The sequence below is a fragment of the Ranitomeya imitator genome, chromosome 4 (assembly GCF_032444005.1).
Source record: "Ranitomeya imitator isolate aRanImi1 chromosome 4, aRanImi1.pri, whole genome shotgun sequence".
NCBI classification, from domain to species: Eukaryota; Metazoa; Chordata; class Amphibia; order Anura; family Dendrobatidae; genus Ranitomeya; species Ranitomeya imitator.
In genome coordinates this window covers 411,899,310-411,923,091 of record NC_091285.1, presented here as the reverse complement: position 1 = coordinate 411,923,091, position 23,782 = coordinate 411,899,310, and the positions used below count along the sequence as shown (strand labels likewise).

At 42.8% G+C, this 23,782-nt stretch overlaps 1 protein-coding gene across 1 annotated transcript in view; it reads left to right on the top strand.

The window, feature by feature from the left end:
• TSPAN33 (tetraspanin 33) overlaps positions 1–23,782 on the top strand; it is a 73,749-nt gene that overhangs the window by 32,161 nt on the left and 17,806 nt on the right. Inside the window, exon 4 of the mRNA XM_069765417.1 lies at positions 16,289–16,363. Within this exon, the coding sequence (XP_069621518.1) occupies positions 16,289–16,363 (75 nt within the window). The remainder of the gene's footprint in view (positions 1–16,288; positions 16,364–23,782) is intronic.

The window sequence follows — 23,782 nt, the reverse complement described above, 5'->3', positions numbered from 1 at the left end:
AAAAAGTGCCATTTTTCGATAACCGAAGCGTCTCCATTTTTCGTGATCTGGGGTCAGGTGAGGGCTTATTTTTTGCGTGCCGAGCTGACGTTTTTAATGATACCATTTCGGTGCAGATGCGTTCTTTTGATCGCCTGTTATTGCATTTTAATGCAATGTCGCGGTGACCAAAAAAACGTTATTCTGGCGTGTCGGATTTTTCTCTCGCTACGCTGTTTAGCGATCAGGTTAATGCTTTTTTTTATTGATAGATCGGGTGATTCTGAACGCGACAATACCAAATACGTGTAGGTTTTTTTTTTTTTTTAATTGTTTTATTTAGGATGGGGCGAAAGGGGGGTGATTTAAACTTTTATATTTTTTTTCATATTTTTAAAAACATTTTTTTTTTTACTTGTGCCATGCTTCAATAGCCTCCATGGGAGGCTATAACTGGCATAGCCTGATCGGCTCTGATACATAGCAGCGATCATCAGATCGCTGCTATGTAGCAGAAATGCAGGTGTGCTGTGAGCGCCGACCACAGGGGGGCGCTCACAGCAGGCCTGCATCAGTAACCATAGAGGTCTCAAGGACCTCTATGGTTACCTTCCTGATGCATCGCCGACCCCCGATCCTGTGACGGGGGTCGGCGATGACATCATTTCCGGCTGCCCGGCCGGAAGCTCCGGTTAAATGCCGCTGTCTGCGTTTGACAGCGGCATTTAACAGGTTAATAGCGGCAGGTGAATAGCGATTTCACCCGCCGCTATTGCGCGCACATGTCAGCTGTACAAAACAGCTGACATGTCGCGACTTTGATGTGGGCTCACCGCCGGAGCCCACATCAAAGGGGGAGACACGACATGCGCCGTACTATTACTGCGCATGTCATGAAAGGGTTAAAAGGTGTCCAAAAGCTGACAAACTGCTCAGAAGACACAACAAACACATGGAAAAGTCACAACTACCTATAGTCATACGAAAAGAAAAGAGGTGGAGGAATAAAAGGAGGAGGGGACACCGATATAGGCATGTCATGCCCTTCTAAAATCAAGAAAGGCTGGAGTAAAAATCTAAAATCACCCTACCAACACCCAGACGTCGTTAAAAAAAACAAAACTTTAGATAGAATGGCGGCAGGTCCATTCAGAACACTTTCCTTAGAAGACGTAGTGGTACCCCTGTTGGGAGTTGTGCCCAAAAAGGAACCCAATACATTCAGACTAATCCACCATTTTTCATATCCAAGGGGCAGGTCAGTAAATGACAACATCGACGCGGAACCAAGTACAGTACTATGTACTGTACCTCCTTTGACGAGGCAATCAGGCGGATCAAGAAGTTGGGAAGGGGCACCCTAATGGCCAAAACAGACATTGAGGGGGCGTTCCGGTTATTACCTGTGCCTCCGAATAGTGTCCTTCCATTGGGCTGCTTCTGTGAAGGAGCATACTACATACATCGCTGTTTGCCCATGGGGTGCTCCATATCCTGCTCACTATTTGAGGCGTTTAGTTGCTTCCTCGAATGTGTCGTCATGGACGTTTGTAAGGCAGCACATATTATCCATTACCTCGACGACTTCTTATGCCTGGGCCCAAAAGATTCGCCACAGTGTGAATACACGCGGTAGTCCACCTGGGGGAAGGAGAGCTGGAGGGAGAGTGGACACCCCAGAGCCGAGGGGTTAGATTGAGAAAGGAAGAAGGCGGTGTAGCTTGCTTCATAAGTGAGGTACTCTTCTGAGTAGCAGAAATTGCTAGTAGGCCCAAAAGGATTTCCTGGGTCAGATGCTGTTAAAAAATAGAACTTAGGTAAACAGGCGGTGTAGCTTGCTTCATGGGTGGGGTACTCTGCTGAGTAGCACAAAATGCTATTGGGTACAAAATGATTTCCTGGGCTAGATGCAGTTAAAAATTAGTAATTAGATCAACAGGCGGTGTTGGTTGCTTCATGGGTGGGGTACTCTGCTGAGTAGCAGAAATTGCTACTAGGCCCAAAAGGATTTCCTGGGCTAGATGCCGTTAAAAAATAGTACTTAGGTAAACAGGAGGTGTAGCTTGCTTCATGGGTGGGGTACTCTGCTGAGTAGCAGAAATTGCTACTAGGCCCAAAAGGATTTCCTGGGCCAGATGCTGTTAATACTTAGGTGGTGTAGCTTGCTTCGTGGGTGGGGTACGCTGCTCAGTAGCACCAAATTTTACTAGGCCCCAAAATATTTCCTGGCCTAGATGCCGTTAAAAAATAGTACTTAGGTAAACAGGCGGTGTAGCTTGCTTCATGGGTGGGGTACGCTGTTGAGTAGCACCAAATTCTACTAGGCCCAAAAGGATTTCCTGGGCTAGATGCCGTTAAAAAATAGTACTTAGGTAAACAGGCAGTGGGTGGGTGGGCTACTCTGCTGACTAGCAGACACTGATGCTTTGGAGCAGACCTCTGAATCCCAGGCCATAGTATGAGTAAACAACTCTTCAGACGACCCCACCCACCTGGAATTGACGATGGCAACATCATGTAAAACACAGCAAGGGGACTCAATAAAGAGTCTCCATTTTTTCCAAAAATTCGGCCACAGACACCATTTAAGTGGCATCAATTTCGCCAGAGTTTTTTAAAACGGTTGGTGAGGTGATTTTCAAAAATCATCAAGCTTTTAGTCTCCCCAGGATGACACGGGTAGAAAAGTCCTTGCGGATCCAGGATTTGTTAATCTTGATGAACGTTAGTCTGTCTACATTGTCCCTGGACAGCCGCGTGCGCTTATCTGTCAGCACACCACCAGCAGCGCTGAACACACGTTCAGGGAGAACGCTGGTTGCGGGGCACGACAAGATCTCCAAGGCGTGAGTGGCGAGCTCAGGCCATTTTTCAAGATTGGAAGCCCAAAATGAGCAAGGATCCAGTTCCACAGTCATGGCATCGATGTTAACTTAGAGATACTCTTGTACCATCCTCTCTAGGCGTTGGCTGTGCGTCAGACTTCTTGTCTCCTGTGGCCTTGCAAAGATGGTCTAACAAAAATCTTGAAACGATTGAAAAAAATTGCTGTTACCACCAGATACGATGTTACTGTTACGGTTTGAGTGATGACTCGATAGTCCCACGGTTGGCAAGTTAGAACTCAGAGATTCACTTTGTGCACCACTGGTGTTTTGTGGAAAAGCAGATGTTAGATTCTGTAACAGTCTCTGCTGGTACTCCTGCATGCGAGAATCCCTTTCTATGGCAGGAATTATTTCGCCAAATTTACTTTTTTACCGGGGATCTAAGAGTGTGGCAACCCAGTAGTCGGCATTACTTTGGATTGTGACAATCCGAGGGTCATGTTGCAGGTAGTGCAGCAAGAAGGCACTCATGTGTCTTGCGCATCCAGGAGGACCAAGTACTTGTTGTCTTGGTGGCGGCGAGGTGAGAATCATGCTTCCTTCCTCTGCCCTCTCCCCCAACCTCGCACAACAGAAATTTGATCAAGGTCTCCCTCATCTGATGAGTCTTCCATGCCCAGCGCCAGTTCGTCCTCCACTTCTTCCTCACCTCTTGCACCTTCCTCAACAGTTTGGCTGCTACCATGTGCCCTCGGTAATCCCTCTCCCCCAGCCTCCAATGCCAGCCGCCTTGGTGCTGCCGACCGTCTGGACCTTGGAGATATTATCCCTTCCGCATACGACTCCTCCTGTTCCTCCTCCTCTTGTTCCACCACCTGACTCCTAATACTATATAAGGTGTGCTCCAGCATGTAAATGACCAGAATAGTCATGCTGATAATGGCATCATCAGCACTAAACATCTTTGTCGCTATTTCAATACTGTGCAGAAGGGTGCATAGCTCCCTGATCTGAGACCACTCCTGCAGCATGATTTGCCCCACCTCTGGAACTCGTTGGCCCAGGCTATACGTCATAACATATTGCACCAGGGCTTGTCGGTGCTGCCACAGTCGCTGCAACATGTGCAGAGTTGAATTCCACCGTGTGGGCACATCGCATTTCAGCCGGTGAAGTGGCAGGCCCAACAACTTCTGTAGAGATGTAAGTCGTTGAGCTGCGGGATGCGAACGGCGGAAGTGAGCACGCAGCGACCGTGCCCTCTGCAGAAGCGCATCTAGTCCGGGATAGTGGGATAAAAATTGCTGGACAACCAGGTTCAAAATGTGAGCCATACAAGGCACGTGTGTGACATTGCCCCGGCGAAGGGCCGCACCCAGGTTTGCAGCATTGCCGCACACGGCCTTCCCTGGCTGCAGGTTGAGTGGAGACAACCATTGATGGAACTCGGTCTCCAGAGCTGACCACAACTCCTCAGCTGTGTGACTCACATTTCCCAGACATTTCAATGTAAACACCGCCTGATGCCGTTGAGCCCTGTTGACAGCATAGTAAGGAGGTGTGCAGGATTCCTTCTGTGCAGTTACAACGCGGGTGGCATTACCAGACAGGCTTTGGGTGCAGGTGGAGGACCGAGAGGAGGTTGAGGAGGCAGAAGCAGTGGAGAAATTTTTAGATACAGGGGATTGACGAGCAACTCGTGGGGACGGCAAGACTTGGACAGCAGCCCCGTCTCCTGATGTCACCATAGTTACCCAGTGCACAGTCACCGACATGTAACGCCCCTGTCCATGTCTACTCGTCCAAGTGTCTGGTGAAATGCACCCTGTCACACACAGAAGTTCTCAAGGAAGCGGTGATGTTGTGTGCGACATGCTGATGTAGCACAGGCACAGCTTTCTTTTAGAAGTAGTGGCAACTGGGCATCTGGTACTGGGGCACTGCGACGGACATAAGGTCTCGAAAATCCTCTGTGTTCACCAGGCGGAAAGGCAGCATTTCTGTAGGCAACAGCTTGCAGATGGTGAAATTCAACCTCTTAGCTTTGTCATGGCTAGGAGGAAATGGTCTTTTACTTGTCCACATCTGAGGGACTGAGGGCTGGCTGCCGTGCTTAGACGGAGTTGAGTAGGGTGTCCCTGGCAAACTGCTGGTCTGTGAGGAAGGTGCAGGCGGAGATGTTATGTTGCCTTGATCAAAATGTGGTGTCGGGGAGCGCTCAACACCAGCAGGTGTTTCCACTTGCAAATGTCCTGACGACCTGCCAATCAGACTGGCTGTTGCGGGTAAAGAGGTGGAAGGTCTGCGTCCCAAACCATGTGCGACTGCTGTCTCCACAGTCTCAGAGGATGAAGAGGACGCGGATGCACTTGATGGGGCAGACGGTGGTTGACCTGGCCCACTAGGCCGCATTGTAGCACAGGTAGCTTCCCACTGCAACTTATGCCTCATATCCATGTGACGGTTCATGCATGAAGTACTCAAGCTAGTCATTTTTTGGCCTCTACTGAGATTTTGTTGACAAATCTTACAGACAACATGAGTTGGGTCATCCTTTGCGATGTCAAAAAATGCCCAGACTATGCAAGGCTTAGAGCCGTGCGACCTGAAAAGCCACCACGGCATTATACTGCCTCTGTACAAATCCCTAGTTAGACTGCACATGGAGTACTGTGTCCAGTTTTGGGCACCGGTGCTCAGGAAGGATATAATGGAACTAGAGAGAGTACAAAGGAGGGCAACAAAATTAATAAAGGGGATGGGAGAACTAGAATACCCAGATAGATTAGCGAAATTAGGATTATTTAGTCTAGAAAAAAGACGACTGAGGGGCGATCTAATAACCATGTATAAGTATATAAGGGGACAATACAAATATCTCGCTAAGGATCTCTTTATACCAAGGAAGGTGACGGGCACAAGGGGGCATTCTTTGTGTCTGGAGGAGAGAAGGTTTTTCCACCAACATAGAAGAGGATTCCTTACTGTTAGGGCAGTGAGAATCTGGAATTGCTTGCCTGAGGAGGTGGTGATGGCGAACTCAGTCGAGGGGTTCAAGAGAGGCCTGGATGTCTTCCTGGAGCAGAACAATATTGTATCATACAATTATTAGGTTCTGTAGAGGGACGAAAGATCTGGGATTTATTATGATGGAATATAGGCTGAACTGGATGGACAAATGTCTTTTTTCGGCCTTACTAACTATGTTACTATGACTTCAGCTCAGAGGCACAGTTGGGGTTGAGGATGCAGTTGTTGACGTGCTTCCAGTACTCCGTCTCTGGCGCAACCTAACCTCATCGTCAGACTCGTCACTAGCATCCTCCTCTGCTGACCTCATGGACTGGCGGACTGTGGGTTGACTGTAAGTGGTGTCTCCAACCTCGTCATCATCATCCTGTGTGTTCTCACACCTGTTGTCCTCAGAGCCAACCTCTTCCTCCCCTGACCGAAAAGTCAAGTTTTCGTTCCAATCAGGTATCTCAGTCTCCTCATCATCTTCCTCATTGTCTCCACCAACAGGAGTTACAGTTTGGGAACGAGGGTCTACATTATGCTCAGAACCTTCTTCATCTGGGCCTAGATCCGACTCACAAAGATTCTGGGCATCAGTGCAGATCATTTCCTCATCTGGATTCACAGAAGCTCTGGAGCAAACCTCTGATTCCCAGGCTATAGTATGAGTAAACAGCTCTGCAGACTCAACCGTCTGTGTTACCCCATGCTCAGACGGGCAGCTGAAGACTTGGGAGCAGGGCCGGCTCCAGGTTTTTGAGGGCCCTGGGCGAAAGAGTCTCAGTGGGCCCCCCCTTTAACACATACCCCGATTCATGATCGCATATAAACACAGCCATGTAGTATATAACACTGCCCACGTAGTATATAGCAGCCCACGTAGCATATAGCAGCCCACGTAGCATATAGCAGCCCATGTAGTATATAGCACAGCCCACGTAGTATATAGCAGCGCAGCCCACGTAGTATATAGCAGCCCACGTAGTATATAGCAGCGCAGCCGAGCCCACGTAGTATATAGCAGCGCAGCCGAGCCCACGTAGTATATAGCAGCGCAGCCCACGTAGTATATAGCAGCGCAGCCCACGTAGTATATAAAGAAAAAAAAAGACACAAAAGAGAATAGTAAAACCAAAAACACTCAGTTTGAAAAAATGTTGCAGTAATCCGCAAGTGCTAGTAAAAGATGTAAAAAACAGGGTATTTGGTTGATACGTTTTTTGCAAAAAATGTATACTAAGCTGCTCTACCAATCTTCACGGTATACCCTTATCAGAGCAGTCCTAACTAATGTATGCAATCCCTATCTGATGTATTTAAAAACCTGATCATCTGTATATAACCTGTGTGAACAGGGTTCAGAGAGGAAAAATCCATGTGTGCATACAGGGTAGAACAGCTTTTGTGCAGATAGCCCAAGAGGAGTGGTGGAACTCCCCAGTCTTGTAGACACAAGAGAACAATTATGGAAACAGGAACACATGGGCTACTTGCACAGTGAACAAGTCTGTATGATCATGTTCACACACCACCAAGAAACCTGAAGACACAAAAGAGAATAGTAAAACCAAAAACACTCAGTTTGAAAAAATGTTGCAGTAATCCGCAAGTGCTAGTAAAAGATGTAAAAAACAGGGTATTTGGTTGATACGTTTTTTGCAAAAAATGTATACTAAGCTGCTCTACCAATCTTCACGGTATACCCTTATCAGAGCAGTCCTAACTAATGTATGCAATCCCTATCTGATGTATTTAAAAACCTGATCATCTGTATATAACCTGTGTGAACAGGGTTCAGAGAGGAAAAATCCATGTGTGCATACAGGGTAGAACAGCTTTTGTGCAGATAGCCCAAGAGGAGTGGTGGAACTCCCCAGTCTTGTAGACACAAGAGAACAATTATGGAAACAGGAACACATGGGCTACTTGCACAGTGAACAAGTCTGTATGATCATGTTCACACACCACCAAGAAACCTGAAGACACAAAAGAGAATAGTAAAACCAAAAACACTCAGTTTGAAAAAATGTTGCAGTAATCCGCAAGTGCTAGTAAAAGATGTAAAAAACAGGGTATTTGGTTGATACGTTTTTTGCAAAAAATGTATACTAAGCTGCTCTACCAATCTTCACGGTATACCCTTATCAGAGCAGTCCTAACTAATGTATGCAATCCCTATCTGATGTATTTAAAAACCTGATCATCTGTATATAACCTGTGTGAACAGGGTTCAGAGAGGAAAAATCCATGTGTGCATACAGGGTAGAACAGCTTTTGTGCAGATAGCCCAAGAGGAGTGGTGAAACTCCCCAGTCTTGTAGACACAAGAGAACAATTATGGAAACAGGAACACATGGGCTACTTGCACAGTGAACAAGTCTGTATGATCATGTTCACACACCACCAAGAAACCTGAAGACACAAAAGAGAATGGTAAAACCAAAAACACTCAGTTTGAAAAAATGTTGCAGTAATCCGCAAGTGCTAGTAAAAGATGTAAAAAACAGGGTATTTGGTTGATGCGTTTTTTGCAAAAAATGTATACTAAGCTGCTCTACCAATCTTCACGGTATACCCTTATCAGAGCAGTCCTAACTAATGTATGCAATCCCTATCTGATGTATTTAAAAACCTGATCATCTGTATATAACCTGTGTGAACAGGGTTCAGAGAGGAAAAATCCATGTGTGCATACAGGGTAGAACAGCTTTTGTGCAGATAGCCCAAGAGGAGTGGTGGAACTCCCCAGTCTTGTAGACACAAGAGAACAATTATGGAAACAGGAACACATGGGCTACTTGCACAGTGAACAAGTCTGTATGATCATGTTCACACACCACCAAGAAACCTGAAGACACAAAAGAGAATAGTAAAACCAAAAACACTCAGTTTGAAAAAATGTTGCAGTAATCCGCAAGTGCTAGTAAAAGATGTAAAAAACAGGGTATTTGGTTGATACGTTTTTTGCAAAAAATGTATACTAAGCTGCTCTACCAATCTTCACGGTATACCCTTATCAGAGCAGTCCTAACTAATGTATGCAATCCCTATCTGATGTATTTAAAAACCTGATCATCTGTATATAACCTGTGTGAACAGGGTTCAGAGAGGAAAAATCCATGTGTGCATACAGGGTAGAACAGCTTTTGTGCAGATAGCCCAAGAGGAGTGGTGGAACTCCCCAGTCTTGTAGACACAAGAGAACAATTATGGAAACAGGAACACATGGGCTACTTGCACAGTGAACAAGTCTGTATGATCATGTTCACACACCACCAAGAAACCTGAAGACACAAAAGAGAATAGTAAAACCAAAAACACTCAGTTTGAAAAAATGTTGCAGTAATCCGCAACATGGATTGCATACATTAGTTAGGACTGCTCTGATAAGGGTATACCGTGAAGATTGGTAGAGCAGCTTAGTATACATTTTTTGCAAAAAACGTATCAACCAAATACCCTGTTTTTTACATCTTTTACTAGCACTTGCGGATTACTGCAACATTTTTTCAAACTGAGTGTTTTTGGTTTTACTATTCTCTTTTGTGTCTTCAGGTTTCTTGGTGGTGTGTGAACATGATCATACAGACTTGTTCACTGTGCAAGTAGCCCATGTGTTCCTGTTTCCACGTAGTATATAGCAGCGCAGCCCACGTAGTATATAGCAGCCCACGTAGTATATAGCAGCGCAGCCCACGTAGTATATAGCAGCGCCACTCACTCAGGCACTGGTAGGACTAGGAGCTTCTCCTGAATCTGCCTCATAACTTCAGCAGCACTGCAGCCAGCCAGGGGCGGAGATCAGAGCAGAGAATGTGCTCTCTCCGCCCACAAACAATGTCACACTGGCTGCCTTCTCTTAACCCCTATGTGTGCCTGCCTGGCTGCACTCACTGAGTGAGAAGATGCTTGTGTCAGAGCTGGCACATAGGGGTTAAGAGAACGCAGCCAGCAGTGACTTTGTGGGCGGAGAGAGCACGTTATCTCCTGCTCTGCTCTCCCAGCTGTATCTATGACGTGAGTGGGCCCCCCTCTCTCCCCAGGGCCCCGGCATTTGCCCGGTGTGCCGGGTGCTGACGCCGGTCCTGCTGGGGAGCTGTGAGGAAGCAAGTGCGATTGGGGTGACACCTCTGAGGACTGGAGTAGTTGTGATGTTGAAGTTGACATGGAGGAGAGCCCACTTGAACGAGCACTTGATATCGGTTCAAGCACTTGCTGTTTTTGTGCCTCATCTGGAATTTTTGGCGATACTCGTAGCGATGGTCGTAAGAAAGGGATCATATCAGATTGTCCATGAAAAGAAGTAGACATCTTACTTTGGCTGGAAGATGGTCTTTCTTCTGCAGATGTTACTGTTGCTTTACCACCTACCCCACGGACACAACCTTTTTTTCCCTTTCCAACACGCCTATTCCCCTTTCCACCAGCAGCAGGCCTTTTGCCACTCATTTTGGTACTTAACTAATTGGCAACTCTGTATCTGTAGTTGTTGGCACAACAACCGATGGATGAAAACCGAGCAGAACTGAGTGGCCAAACTGTGGTACTAGGCCCAAAAGGATTTACTGGGTTAGATGCAGTAAAAATTTAAATACACAGGCGGTGTAGTTAGCTTCACAGGCGGGCTACTCCGCTGACGTGCAGACACTGCTCCTAGGCCCAAAACAATTTACTGGGTTAGATGCAGTAAAAATTTAGATACACAGGCGGTGTAGCTAGCTTCACCGTCGGGCTACTCCACTGACGTGCAGACACTGCTACTAAGCCCTAAAAGATTTACTGGGTTAGATGCAGTAAAAATTTAGATACACAGGTGGTGTAGCTAGCTTCATAGGCGGGCTACTCCACTAACGTGCAGACACTGCTCCTAGGCCCAAAACGATTTCCTGGGTTAGATGCAGTTAAAATTTAGATACACAGGCGGTGTAGCTAGCTTCATAGGCGGGCTACTCCACTAACTTGCAGACACTGCTACTAAGCCCAAAATGATTTATTGGGTTAGATGCAGTAAAAATTTAGATACACAGGCGGTGTAGCAAGCTTCACAGGTGGGCTGCTCTGCTGACTACCAGACAATGCTACTAGCCCAAAAGGATTGGCTGAGCTATATTACACCAAATGCTGTGACAAACACTTGCACAGCACTGGCACAGACCTGCCTGGCAAAAAGTGCTAGGAACTGCTGTAACCTACCCTGAAAAGGGCTGATATTACAACTAGTCCCAACTCCTCCCGACTCCCTAAACCTATCTCTCTGAAAATTTGCTCCAAAAAAACACTCTTAGACTGTATAGCGCCCACAGCAGCAGCGGTGCCATCTAACACTAAGCTGCAGCAGTGAGGAAATGGTGGCGACGGGCAAATGGCTGGTTCTTATAGGGCAAGGACATGTGACATACACAGCCAATGACACATGCCCTTGCTTGTGTGCATCACATGCACATTGCTGTGTGCGTGTGCACTGCTGATAGGATGAGAGAATGCACCGCCCCACTGTAAATGCGGGAAAGAAAAAAAAAATGTAGATCGGCATTATTTCAGCACAGATCTATCCCCCACCCACTATACACTGAAACAGTCTATTAATAATGATAAACAGTTTTAATGTGCAAATCAAGTTAAGCAAATTGTTCGAGTTCGACGAACGACTCGATCACCGCCCAAAACAGCTCGAATTTGAAATTGGCGAACAGTTCGACTCGAACACCGCTCATCTATATTCTTGTATACTCCAACTCCCTTTCTCACCAGGTTAGTCCAATTTCTCAGCCTCTTGATCAGCCGAGATTATCTGTTTCTGCAGTTGCTTTGCAAAAATACCCATAATGACTTCTCTAAGTTCTCCAATCTTCACCTTCAGGGCATTCTTTTCTATGATCATCATGCCCATTTTAAGTTCCTTATTTTCTTCTTTAGCCTGAGCAAGTCCTAAAACTTTCTGTCTCAAGATGTTTTGCTCTTCTTCATGCATCTTGATCTCCAGATTTTTATCTATCTAGCATTGTGTTCCTTCAAGAGTTTAATCAGCTTTTCCATGCCTTCCGATTCTTTTTTTCAACTGATATCTTTAGTTTGAGTTCTTTATTGTTTATGGTAGTCTTTTCATTATCATCAGCTTTTATGCATTTATGTTAACTCATATACACTTTGAGTGACGTTTAGGTGGTTTACCTTTTTTTCTCTTGTTGAACACTTTGGTTCTGCATCTGGGTTTTGTTTTATTGGCTAATGTGTAGTTTTCAGGCTTACACTAACTTTGGTTATTTTCACAGAAGTAATCTGAGCACTTTCAGTTTTCTCTACTGTTTTTTATATCCAGAGATGTCAGCACATCATCTTTTGGATCCTTTGTGAGGTTCTGTTTCTGCAGATCCATAACTCATCCTGGATGTTTGTTCCTCTGACATCATTGTCATCTGTGGATATAGTTAGTCATTGCGTCTATATGAGTAGTGTCTCACCCGTTCCCTTATTGTGTTGAAAAGATATAAATGTTTATCACCTTGGGATTTAACAGTGAGTCCTTTTACCTGACATTCGCATTTCTGATAGCTGTTGTTCTTCTAGACTGAGAACATATATATTATACTGATATGGATCAATTCTATTTTTGCTGTGTTGGGGCACCATCCGAGAATTTCCAGCCAGTGCCGGTAACAGCTGATCGGCAGGAGTTATTGATGGCCTATATTCCCCCATAGATCTCAGTTGGGTGATCACTTCCAGCTTACCTTTTTTGTGGCCTGCATCTCCTTTTCTTTACTAAGTCTCGTTTTGTACCGTTGCGTTGGCAGAAATACTTCGTTGTTTAGGCTGGATCTCCCATGCAGCTTTTGCAGTAATCCCACATACTTTTAGCAGTGTTCCCATGACTTATAATGGATCTTATCAGTGTATTTTTCTTGTCCTATTCCTGGTTATTAATTTGTAGTACCAAAAACAAGTCATCTCTGGACCGTAATATTTCCACTTTAAACTACCATGGCAGATACGGTAATTGTCATTATTCATTTTGGCTGTTGTACGTTTCAGCTCTGAGCTGCTACCCTCTTTTCCTTTTTTACTTATAGTATAAAAGAAATATATTGTATATTAATACTGAGTTCTTTACTTGATATAAGAAATGAGAAGCTGTAGAAGATGGCTCCAGTCTGATCCCCGTGCTGTGCTGTGCTGTCCTGTCTGCACTGTGCAATAATGAATTTCTGTATTTGGGACATACCTGTATATTGAAACCATTATTCCATTATACTTTTTTCTGTTCATGTTTGACTCATGATTTTGACTTCTAAATACTGATGCTAAATACTGCAAAACAGAATAAAGTAATTACTGTGTTTTTAAAATATGCACATATTATATTCGCCCAGAAAACAGAAGTTCAATTAAGTTCACATAAGTATGACAAAAAAAAATCTAGAAAAAAAGCAAATTATTTTTCTTATGCAATCTGAATGCAATCCTTATGTCCGTATTTTACATCTGCATAAAATATCTTATAATATCTAAAAATCAGATCCCATACAAAACATCCATATTGTATCCGGTTTTTATAATACATTGCCATTATTATTGTAGAAACTGTCATTGATCATGGCCATGTTGATGTATAAACACGGATGCCACATGGATTTCATACTAACCTAAAATACTGATGTCCAAAAGCAAAAGAAAAAAGTGAGCTGCACAGCCTTCCTTCTTCCGGCAGATCAGCAGCAGTGAGTGGTGACAGACTGACTTCAGTATAGGGGGTGCTCGCATGGAAGATAGATGCAAACATGTAGATAAGAACAGAAAATGCGGCAGCACTCACCCATCTGTGGTCCAATTCTTTATTCAAAACATGAAAAAATACAGCCTTGCGGTCCGAGGGAGTGCAGATGGACGGGAGGTGAGCAGGTGAACGACGACGGCAAGGCTGTATTTTTTCATGTTTTGAATAAAGAATTGGACCACAGATGGGTGCGTGCTGCCGCATTTTCTGTTCTTATCTAAAATACTGATGTACTGTACAGATTTTACATGGATGGAATACAGATTACAATACGTTGAAAATCATCCAAGGTTGTTGTATGAAAATCAATCAAATTTTCATATGCTCGTTTGCCCTCGGCCTAAGGGCTTATTCACATCACTGTATGTTCGGTCCATGTGCTGTCTGTGAAATATGCTAATTATACTAATTGTCTCAACTGACGGCGTGCGGTGTGCGCACTTTGATGACTAAGAAATCTGTAATTGCATAGAGTGACTAGGTTTTTAGCAAAAAAAAAAAAAGCCAACCCGTTTAAAAGTTGCAGTGGACAGGAGATGAAAAGCCGCATGAAAACCAAAAACACGTTGTTTTACCACAATCTGCCTTGGTAAATTACCAATTTGCAAAACTATGTAATTTTACAGATGAAATACTCTTATTTTACGTGTTTCATCTGTAAGCAACACATGGCCTATTAGGCTATGTGCACACGTTGCGGATTAGGCTTAGGAATTTCTGGTGCGGATTCTGCCTCTCCTGGCAGAAAACGCACCTGCGGTTCCGCAGCGTTTTTGCTGCGTTTTTCTTGCGGATTTGCTACGGTTTTTACCCTTGCAGTTTTCTATAATTCACAGATTCACAAAAAAGAAGTGACATGCTACTTCTTTTAAACCGCAGCGTTTCCGCAAAGTGTGCACAACATTTTTTTTTCTCATTGATTTACATTGTACTGTAAATCAATTGCGGATCTGCAGCGTTTCTGCACCTCAAAAACGCTGCGGATCCGCAGAGAATCCGCAATGTGTGCACATACCCTTACTGCATCATAAAACCTCTGCAAGTCTCAGTAATGCCACATACATTTTTTTTTTTTTACTTTAGATGCTGTTTTTAACTGCACCTCTAGAAGCAATGTCTGAATGCCTCCTCACACTGTCTAAGTAAAGTTGGCAGTGACACACTGTAGGAACACTATTCATCTCTTGACAATTGGAATAGTGTCAGCCAGTTGTAATTTTTTTCATACATTAAGGCTATGTGCACACGTTCAGGATTTCTTGCAGAAATTTCCTGAGCAAAACCGGACATTTTCTGCAAGAAATCCGCATGTGTTTTTGACACATTTTTGACAGGTTTTTTCTGGAGCTTCCCAATGCATTAAATACCTGGAATAACGCAAAAAATCCGCAAAATTAATGAACATGCTGCGGGGTTTTTTTCGCAGAAAAAAACGCATCATGTGCACAAAAATTGCGGAATGCATTCTAAATGATGAGATGCATAATGTATGCGTTTTTATAGTGAAAAAACACAAAAAAAGCAACGTGTGCACAGTAGGAATAACTGAGGAGCAGCAGAACGTTCTGTAACCTAAGGCTGTGTGCGCACGTTCCGGATTTTTCGGGTTTTTTTCGCTATAAAAACGCGAAAATAAAAGCTCACATTAAGCATCCTATTTAAAAGAATGCAATCCGCATTTTGTATGCACATGCTGCGTTTTTTTCCTGAGCAGAAACGCATACTGGAAAAAAACGCTGCATGTTCATTAATTTGCGGAATCGCGGGGATTCCGCACACATAGGAATGCATTGATCCGCTTACTTCCCGCATGGGGCTATGCCCACCATGCGGGAAGTAAGCGGATCATGTGCGGATGGTACCCAGGGTGGAGGAGAGGAGATTCTCCTCCACGGACTGGGCACCATATAATTGTTAAAAAAAAAGAGAGTTAAAATTTAAAAATCGTGATATACTCACCTTCTGATGGCCCCGGAGTCCTCCCGCCTCTCAGCGGTGCATGCAGTGGCTCCCGTTCCCCAGGATACTGTGTGCGAAGGACCTGCGATGTCACGGTCACGTGACTGACGTCATCCCAGGTCCTTCACACACAGCATCCCAGGGAACTGAAGGCGCCGCGTGCACCGCTGAGGAGATCAGGACGCCGGAAGGTGAGAATAACCTTTTTTTTTTTTTTTATTATTATTTTTAACACTCTATCTTTTACTATTGATGCTGCGTAGGCAGCATCAATAGTAAAAAGTTGGTCACACTTGTCAAATACTATGTTTGATAAGAGTGACCAACCTATCAATCAGTTTTCCAAGCGATGCTACAGATGTCTTGGAAAACGCTAGCATTCTGCAAGCTAATTACGCTGCAAAACGCTAGTGTTTAGCGGGAATACGCATGCTGAATACGCATGCCAATTCCGCATGCGTTTTACCCGCGGCACAGTTGCGGAATTGCCACGGAAATGTCCGCGGCAATTCTGCAATGTGTGCACTTAGCCTAATTGTTTATTTTCATAGGGACTAAATGTATTGACTAACACAGACATGTCAGGACAATATCGCCTCCATGTAATACTGGATTTACACGTCCTATTTTATGTTTGTATTCACATTACTTTTTGTTTGCCTTGATAACATATTCTAAGTATTTTTTTGCACATAATTATAAATAAATGTTATTTGTTGACTTTTCTCTACAGTTTTCTATATGTCTGACATTGGTGTTTCTACTGCAGCTGTCCGCGGGCATAGTAGGCTTCGTCTATTCTGACAAGGTGATGTTTAAAAGTAAATATATTTAATTGCTTTGGAATTTATATTGTTAAATTGTTGTTATTGGTAATTAAACCAATGAATCTCTTCTATTCTTGAAGAAATATCCTCAGGAAAGTTTATCAGATGGGTGATCAAAGGTGCCATGGCACTCAGGAACTAGCACAGCTCCTTACATTGTGTAGTGGCCATGAAGGCTACTGTAAGCTTTCTCCCATTCACTAATATGAGAGGGAGCTTGCAGTACCATTCACGGCCACTACACAAGGATGGAGCTGTGCCACTTCCAGTTGGCCTTCAGTTAGCTGACTGTTGTGGGCGCTGGGATGTTGCGCCCCCCCCCCCCCACACTGATCTGATATTAATGACTTATTCTAACGTTAGGTCATCAATATTTCAGTCCTAGAAAACCTTTTAATTCTCCATATTCTGGCCTAGTTTATGTCTACAATTGAACTAAACAAGTAAAATACTTGTTAAATTGCTAAAAGTAGTCATAAATCATAATTGTGCAGAATTCAGATCACAATTTCCTGAGAGCTAAACAAAAACTCCCCATGACTCACTTGGCATAGGATTGCCTCCATCTGGTCCTTGGCTGTAAGGTGTGTGATCAGAGAGATGCTGATTATTTGGCAAAGGTGCTTGTCCTTCACCAACATTATAAATACGGTAACTACCGTATTTCATAGAAAGACTTTATTATTCTATAGGTTGGTGAACCCTCTTACCTGCCGCTTTAAGACATGTGAACGTATACAATCCCTGGCAAAAATATGGAATCACCAGCCTTGGAGAATGTTCATTCAGTTGTTTAATTTTGTGGAAAAAAAGCAGATCACAGACATGGCACAAAACTAAAGTCATTTCAAATGGCAACTTTCTGGCTTTAAACACTAAAAGAAATCAAGAACAAAAAATGTGGTAGTCAGTAATAGTTTTTTTTTTTTAACCAAGCATATGGGAAAAATTATGGAATCACTCAATTCTGAGGAAAAAATAATGGAATCATGAAAAACAAACAAACAAACAAACAAAAAAAACACTCCAAAACATCAATAGTATTTTGTTGCACCACGTCTGGCTTTTATAACCGCTTGCAGTCTCTGAGGCATGGACGTAATGAGTGTCAAACAGTACTCTTCACCAATCTGGCTCCAACTTTCTCTGGTTGCTGTTGCCAGATCAGCTTTGCAGGTTGGAGCCTTGTCATGGACCATTTTCTTCAACTTCCACCAAAGATTTTCAATTGGATTGAGATCCGGACTATTTGCAGGCCATGACATTGACCTTATGTGTCTTTTTCAAGGAATGTTTTCACAGTTTTTGCTCTATGGTAGGATGCATTATCATCTTGAAAAATGATTTCATCATCCCCAAACATCCTTTTAATTGACGGGATAAGAAAAGTGTCCAAAATATCAACATAAACTTGTGCATTTATTGGAGATTTAATGACAGCCATCTCCTCAGTGCCTTTACCTGACATGCAGCCCCATATCATCAATGACTGTGGAAATTTGCATGTTCTCTTCAGGCAGTCATCTTTATAAATCTCATTGGAACTGCACCAAACAAAAGTTCCAGCATCATCACCTTGCCCAATGCAGATTCGCGATTAATCACTGAATATGACTTTCATCCAGTCATCCACAGTCCACGATTGCTTTTCCTTAGCCCATTGTAACCTTGTTTTTTTCTGTTTAGGTGTTAATGATGGCTTTCGTTTAGCTTTTCTGTATGTAAATCCTATTTCCTTTAAGCGGTTTCTTACAGTTCGGTCAAAGATGTTGACTCCATTTCCCACCCATTCGTTCCTCATTTGTTTTGTTGTGCATTTCCGGATTTGGAGACATATTGCTTTAAGTTTCCGGTCTTGACGCTTTGCGTCTTCCTTGGTCTACCAGTATGTTTGCCTTTAACAACCTTCCCATGTTGTTTGTATTTGGTCCAGATTTTAGACACAGCTGAAGGAACAGCCAACATCTTTTGCAACATTGTGTGATGATTTACCCTCTTTTAATAGTTTGATAATCCTCTCCTTTGTTTCAATTGACATCTCTCGTGTTGGAGCCATGATTCATGTCAGTCCACTTGGTGCAACAGATCTCCAAGGTATGATCACTCCGTTTTACATGCAGACTAACGAACAGATCTAATTTGATGCAGGTGTTAGTTTTGGTTATGAAAATTTACAGGGTGACTCCATAATTTTTCCCCTATGCTTAGTTAAAAAAAAGTAACCATTACTGACTACCACATTTTTTCTGCTTTATTTTTTTTTTTTAGTGTTTCTTTAAAGCCAGAAAGTTGCCATTTGAAATGACCATAGTTTTGTGCCATGTCTGTGATCTGCTTTTTTTTCTACAAAATTAAACAACTGAATGAACATCCTCCAAGGCCGGTGACTCCATAATTTTTGCCAGGGGTTGTATTAATGTGCAAAACTTGGAGGCACGTCTTGAGTAGATTGTGGGCCAAATGATAAAGTTCAAATTATCATCACTTTTGATTACATTATTTTTAGTTTTTGTTAAAAGTGCGATATTTTGTGATAACACACCAAATTTTGTCCCAGATACATTGAGACTGGCATTTTGTAAGCAAAAACACTTTGCAACTTTTCAAAGCATTTTATGCCAGTTTTCTGGTGGAACTTGCGGGGCTGGAAATAAGTGGGTACATATCCATGCTGCCGATGGTTGAGAAAGGGAGAGAACTTTTTTTTTTTTTTTTTTTAGTCAACATGTTTCAAAGTAAGCATAATTCTTCATCAGGACAATCCACAATGATAAAGTACAGCTTACAAGTTGTGGATATAGCACTCAATATCAGTTGTCCATATATACCCACACTTATTTCCAGCCTCGCAAGTACCCAGTACCCTACTTTCCAAGCTGATATAGGGGTTGTGACTCTTCTAACCCCCAAAGATGAGCATAAACCGCTTTTTATCTCCCCTTATTCCACCCATATAAGACGCTACTGCGCTTATTGTCTATCCAGTTTTGTACTCATTCATAAATACTTTGATGAATCTGGGCCTTTGTTCTAACAGTGGAAACTACGGTGGAGGATTGTGGGATCCTGCACAGCATGACGGGATCCCATAACCTGGAATTTCAAAGTAGACTTTTGCTAGTCTCTACTTTTTAGAGAATTTTTTTAAATCTTATACTTGTGCCATTGCTGTGTAATGGGGGTGTCTGACCGTACAGGAATATGGACTGATCACACCACAGCTCCTGGGCAGGGGGTGAAGCATAAGAGTATACAGAGATTACAGCATGAGATCACAGCTGATTCTTTCTGTGAGGTAAAACACGTTCCTGCCTGTTTTTAAACAAGGTTTTACTTCAAAGAAAGACTCATTTGCGATCCCGTGCTATAATGTCTGTATACTTTTTTTTTTTAGCCACAGATTTTTATTTTTTTTCTACCAATTTGAACGTACCCTTAAATACTGTGTATTGACTTTTATATCTTCACTAAGTACTGGAATATTCTGAGAATTTATTAAGAGTATATTTAGAATTGGCTTTGAAGCGACCCTAGAGCTGAACGTGGCTACATTTCTTATGTGTAGTCACCCTGCCTGATGACTTCCATCTGCCTCCCTTTGCCTCCTCTGCACAGATTGGGGTTTCAATTCTCCTGCTTTCCTATGGCCACCGCAGTGGTAAATGTAAGCCATGCAAATGTAAGATTGGAGAGGCAGGGGAGGCATGGTTTACATTTACCACTTCACTCCACATATCACTAGTGAGCGGAGGTCATCAGGCAAGGTGACAACACATGAGAAATCTATAGTCACTTTTCAGTCCCAGGTTGGAGGGTCACTTACGGTAAGTTTGCTAAACAGGCTTTCCCATATTGTACATCTATGTCATGTCCACAACATCTATCTAAAAAAACGGAGCCATTGCCAGTGGAGAGATGGGCGGAATTCTCATTAATTTCTTACGGAACTTCGATGAGCTCTCTACTAACAGCAGCGGGCGATGAAACCCCATTGTGAGGATAGATGTCATAAATGTATGTTGCATAGTCATTTACAGCTTCATTACCAGTAACATATTAATGTTTTCCACTTATATATACATTTTTGTCCAAAAACTTTGTCTAACACTGATATGATAACATCCCAACATGCAGCATATTAGTTCACAATTATTTTCCCAAAAATGAATATTTGTCTATTCCATATTAAACATCTCCTATGTGACTTGTTCTATTTTGTGAAAAGCAAATATGAATTTTTGACTTAAAGCTAGGCCCCTTCTTCATGCATACAGTTCATGGATAAACACAGCTGTGGAGTGGATATTCTGTGCACAAAGAACAGATGTGCAATATCCAAAATACCCTCTGTGTCATTTAATGGGGTGTTTTGTGTACAAGCTAAAATTTATAGCTACAGAATGGTCTCCTCAATTATCAACCTCATGTAAACAAAAGTGGGCGAGAGACAAAGATGTCAACTTTTGGGCCAGAATATCCCCTCAGAAGTGAGGGGAAACAACTGAATACACTTAGTTTCTCTCATTTCTGTTTAGGTTGTGTTCATGTTGTGGTTTAACCTTCTGTAACTCTGTCGAGATTTAAGTCTCTTACATCTATAACCCTGGAAAATGGGATGCTGGATGTTTGTTCTGATGGGGCCATTGACTTTAATGTTGCAAACTGATTCACTGTGCTCTGTCGGACATTTTCAGCAGTACCCACCTATTTCAGGCAGGCACCAAAACTTGTTTGACTGCATTTTGATGCTCACCTGACAAATTATATCCAACAGAGTACATAATGACCCCATCAGCACAAACATCCAAAACCCATTTTCCAGGGCTTCAGACATAACCCCTAACAGGGCCATTGACATTAGGCTAAAGCACAATGTGGACATAGACTGAATAAAAGCAACTATTTGTAATCTATGTGAAATTATCTGTAGTCCAATTCTAAGGTTTGAAAATAAATTAGCGCTTACCTTTGAACCTTATTCTTATGATTTACAGGTGCTTCTCACAAAATTAGAATATCATCAAAAAGTTAATTTATTTCAGTTCTTCAATATAAAAAGTGAAACTCATATATTATAGAGTCATTACAAACAGAGTGATCGATTTCAAGTGTTTTATTTCTGTTAATGTTGATGACTATGGCTTACAACCAATGAAAACCCAAAAGTCATTATCTCAGTAAATTATAACACCAGCTTGAAAAATGATTTCAAAAATCCGAAATGTTGGCCTACTGAAATGTATAAAACAACTCAGAGAAGAACCAGTATAAAGTGCCAGTATCAATAAACTTTTTTATTAAATAATTAATAAAGATAAAATAGCAAAAATCCAAGGTAACTGCTAAGAAGCAGGGACATCCACTATAAGTGTATACATGAATAAGGATCCAACAGAGTGCCTGCATAAATATTTAACAAAAGAAAACTAGTGAACACGATGCACATCAACTACTCAGTGTAGGGGCAAAGAGGAACGCCCTAAGGAATTAATGATGGCAGTGAAACAAAAGCAATAATGAGCAGCACTTACATGAGATCTGTCTGTGTATGTGGCGTCCCTGCCGCCCCAACGCACGTTTCGCTTCTTCGTCAGGAGGCGAAATGTATGTTCAGTAAATGCACTCAATACTTGGTCAGGGCTCCTTTGCTTCAATTACTGCATCAATGCAGCATGGCATGGAGGTGATCAGCCTGTGGCACTGCTGAGGTGTTATGGAAGCCCAGGCTGCTTTGATAGTAGCCTTCAGCTCGTCTGCATTGTTGGGTCTGGTGTTTCTCATCTTCCTCCTGACAATACCCCATAGATTCTTAAGGCCAGGCGAGTTTGTTAGCCAATGAAGCACTGTGATACTGTTGTTTTTAAACCAGGTATTGGTACTTTCTGCAGTGTGGACCGGTGCTAAGTCCTGCTGGAGAATGAAATTTCCATCTCCAAAAAGCTTGACGGCAGAGGGAAGCTTGAAGTGCTCTACAATTTCCTGGCTGACTTTGGTCTTGATTAAACACAGTGGACTGTTATGATCAGGTGGCCTTGGAGCAGCATGAAAACCTTCACTGGAGTAGGTGGTAACTTATACTGACCGCAAACCCTGATCTTATCACCGCAACTAGAAGTAGCCGTGGGGTGTGCCTAACAAAACCTAGACACCTCGACACAGCCGGAGGACTAAATACCCCTAAAGATGGAAATAGGAAAACTATCTTGCCTCAGAGTAGACCCCCAAAGGATAGGCAGCCCCCCACAAATATTGACTGTGAGTTGGAGAGGAATAGACACACGCAGGCAGAAAACAGGCTTAGCAAAGGAGGCCACTTCTAGCTAAATAGAAAAGGATAGGACAGGATACTAAGCGGTCAGCATAAAAATACTACAAAAATATCCACAGCAGAAAATACAAAACTCCACCACCTAACTAAAGATGTGGAGAGTATAACTGCAACTCCAGAGAATCCAATCAGACTGAGAAAAACAACTGACAGTCTAAGCTGGACAAATAGAAACAAAAGATCAGCACTGAAAATAAGCACACAGCAAGTGTGCTTCAGAAAAAGAAACAGACACTTATCTTTGCTGAACTGGCAGCTAAGCAGGTGAGGCCAGGCAGAGATCCAATACTTCCAAAGAAACATTGACAACTGGCAAGGGCTAATGAATCCTGCACACTTAAATTTCCCAGTCAGAACAGCAATTAGCAGATACACCTGGCCAGGACTGTGACTCAGAGACAACTGCATTCCCACCTACAACCACTGGAGGGAACCCAAGAGCAGAATTCACAACAGTGGACCTACACAATCAAATGACATGGGTCCCCATGTGTCAATGACTGCCTTCTAGACATCTCTCAAGTCAGCAGTCTTCCCCATGATTGTGGAGCCTACTAAAACAGACTAAGGTGCCTTTTTAAAAGCTTAGGAAGCATTTTCAGGTGTTTTTTGTCAATTATTCTAATTTACTGAATTGATGACTTTTGGGTTTTCATTGGCTGTAAGCCATAGTCCTCAACATTAACAGAAATAAATACTTGAAATAGATCACTATGTAATGATTCTATATAATATGAGTTTCACTTTTTGTATTGAAGAACTGAAATAAATGACCTTTTTGATGATATTCTAATCTTGTGAGAATCACCTGTACTTCTAGATATAAGACTGTTTGCTTCTTTAGTCACAGCAGGTATTACATGTATGAGATAATGAAAGTAAATATGAAACTAGAAAAGAACCCTGCAGGTATGACAAACACAACATTAGGCCCAAATTCACCTGACATACACTGTAGAGCAAAAGGGTAACAAATAGTGATGAGCGAGTGAACTCATTGCTCGGGTTTTCTCGAGCACGCTCGGGTGTTCTCCGAGTATTTGTAATTGCTCGGAGGTTTAGTTTTTGTTAC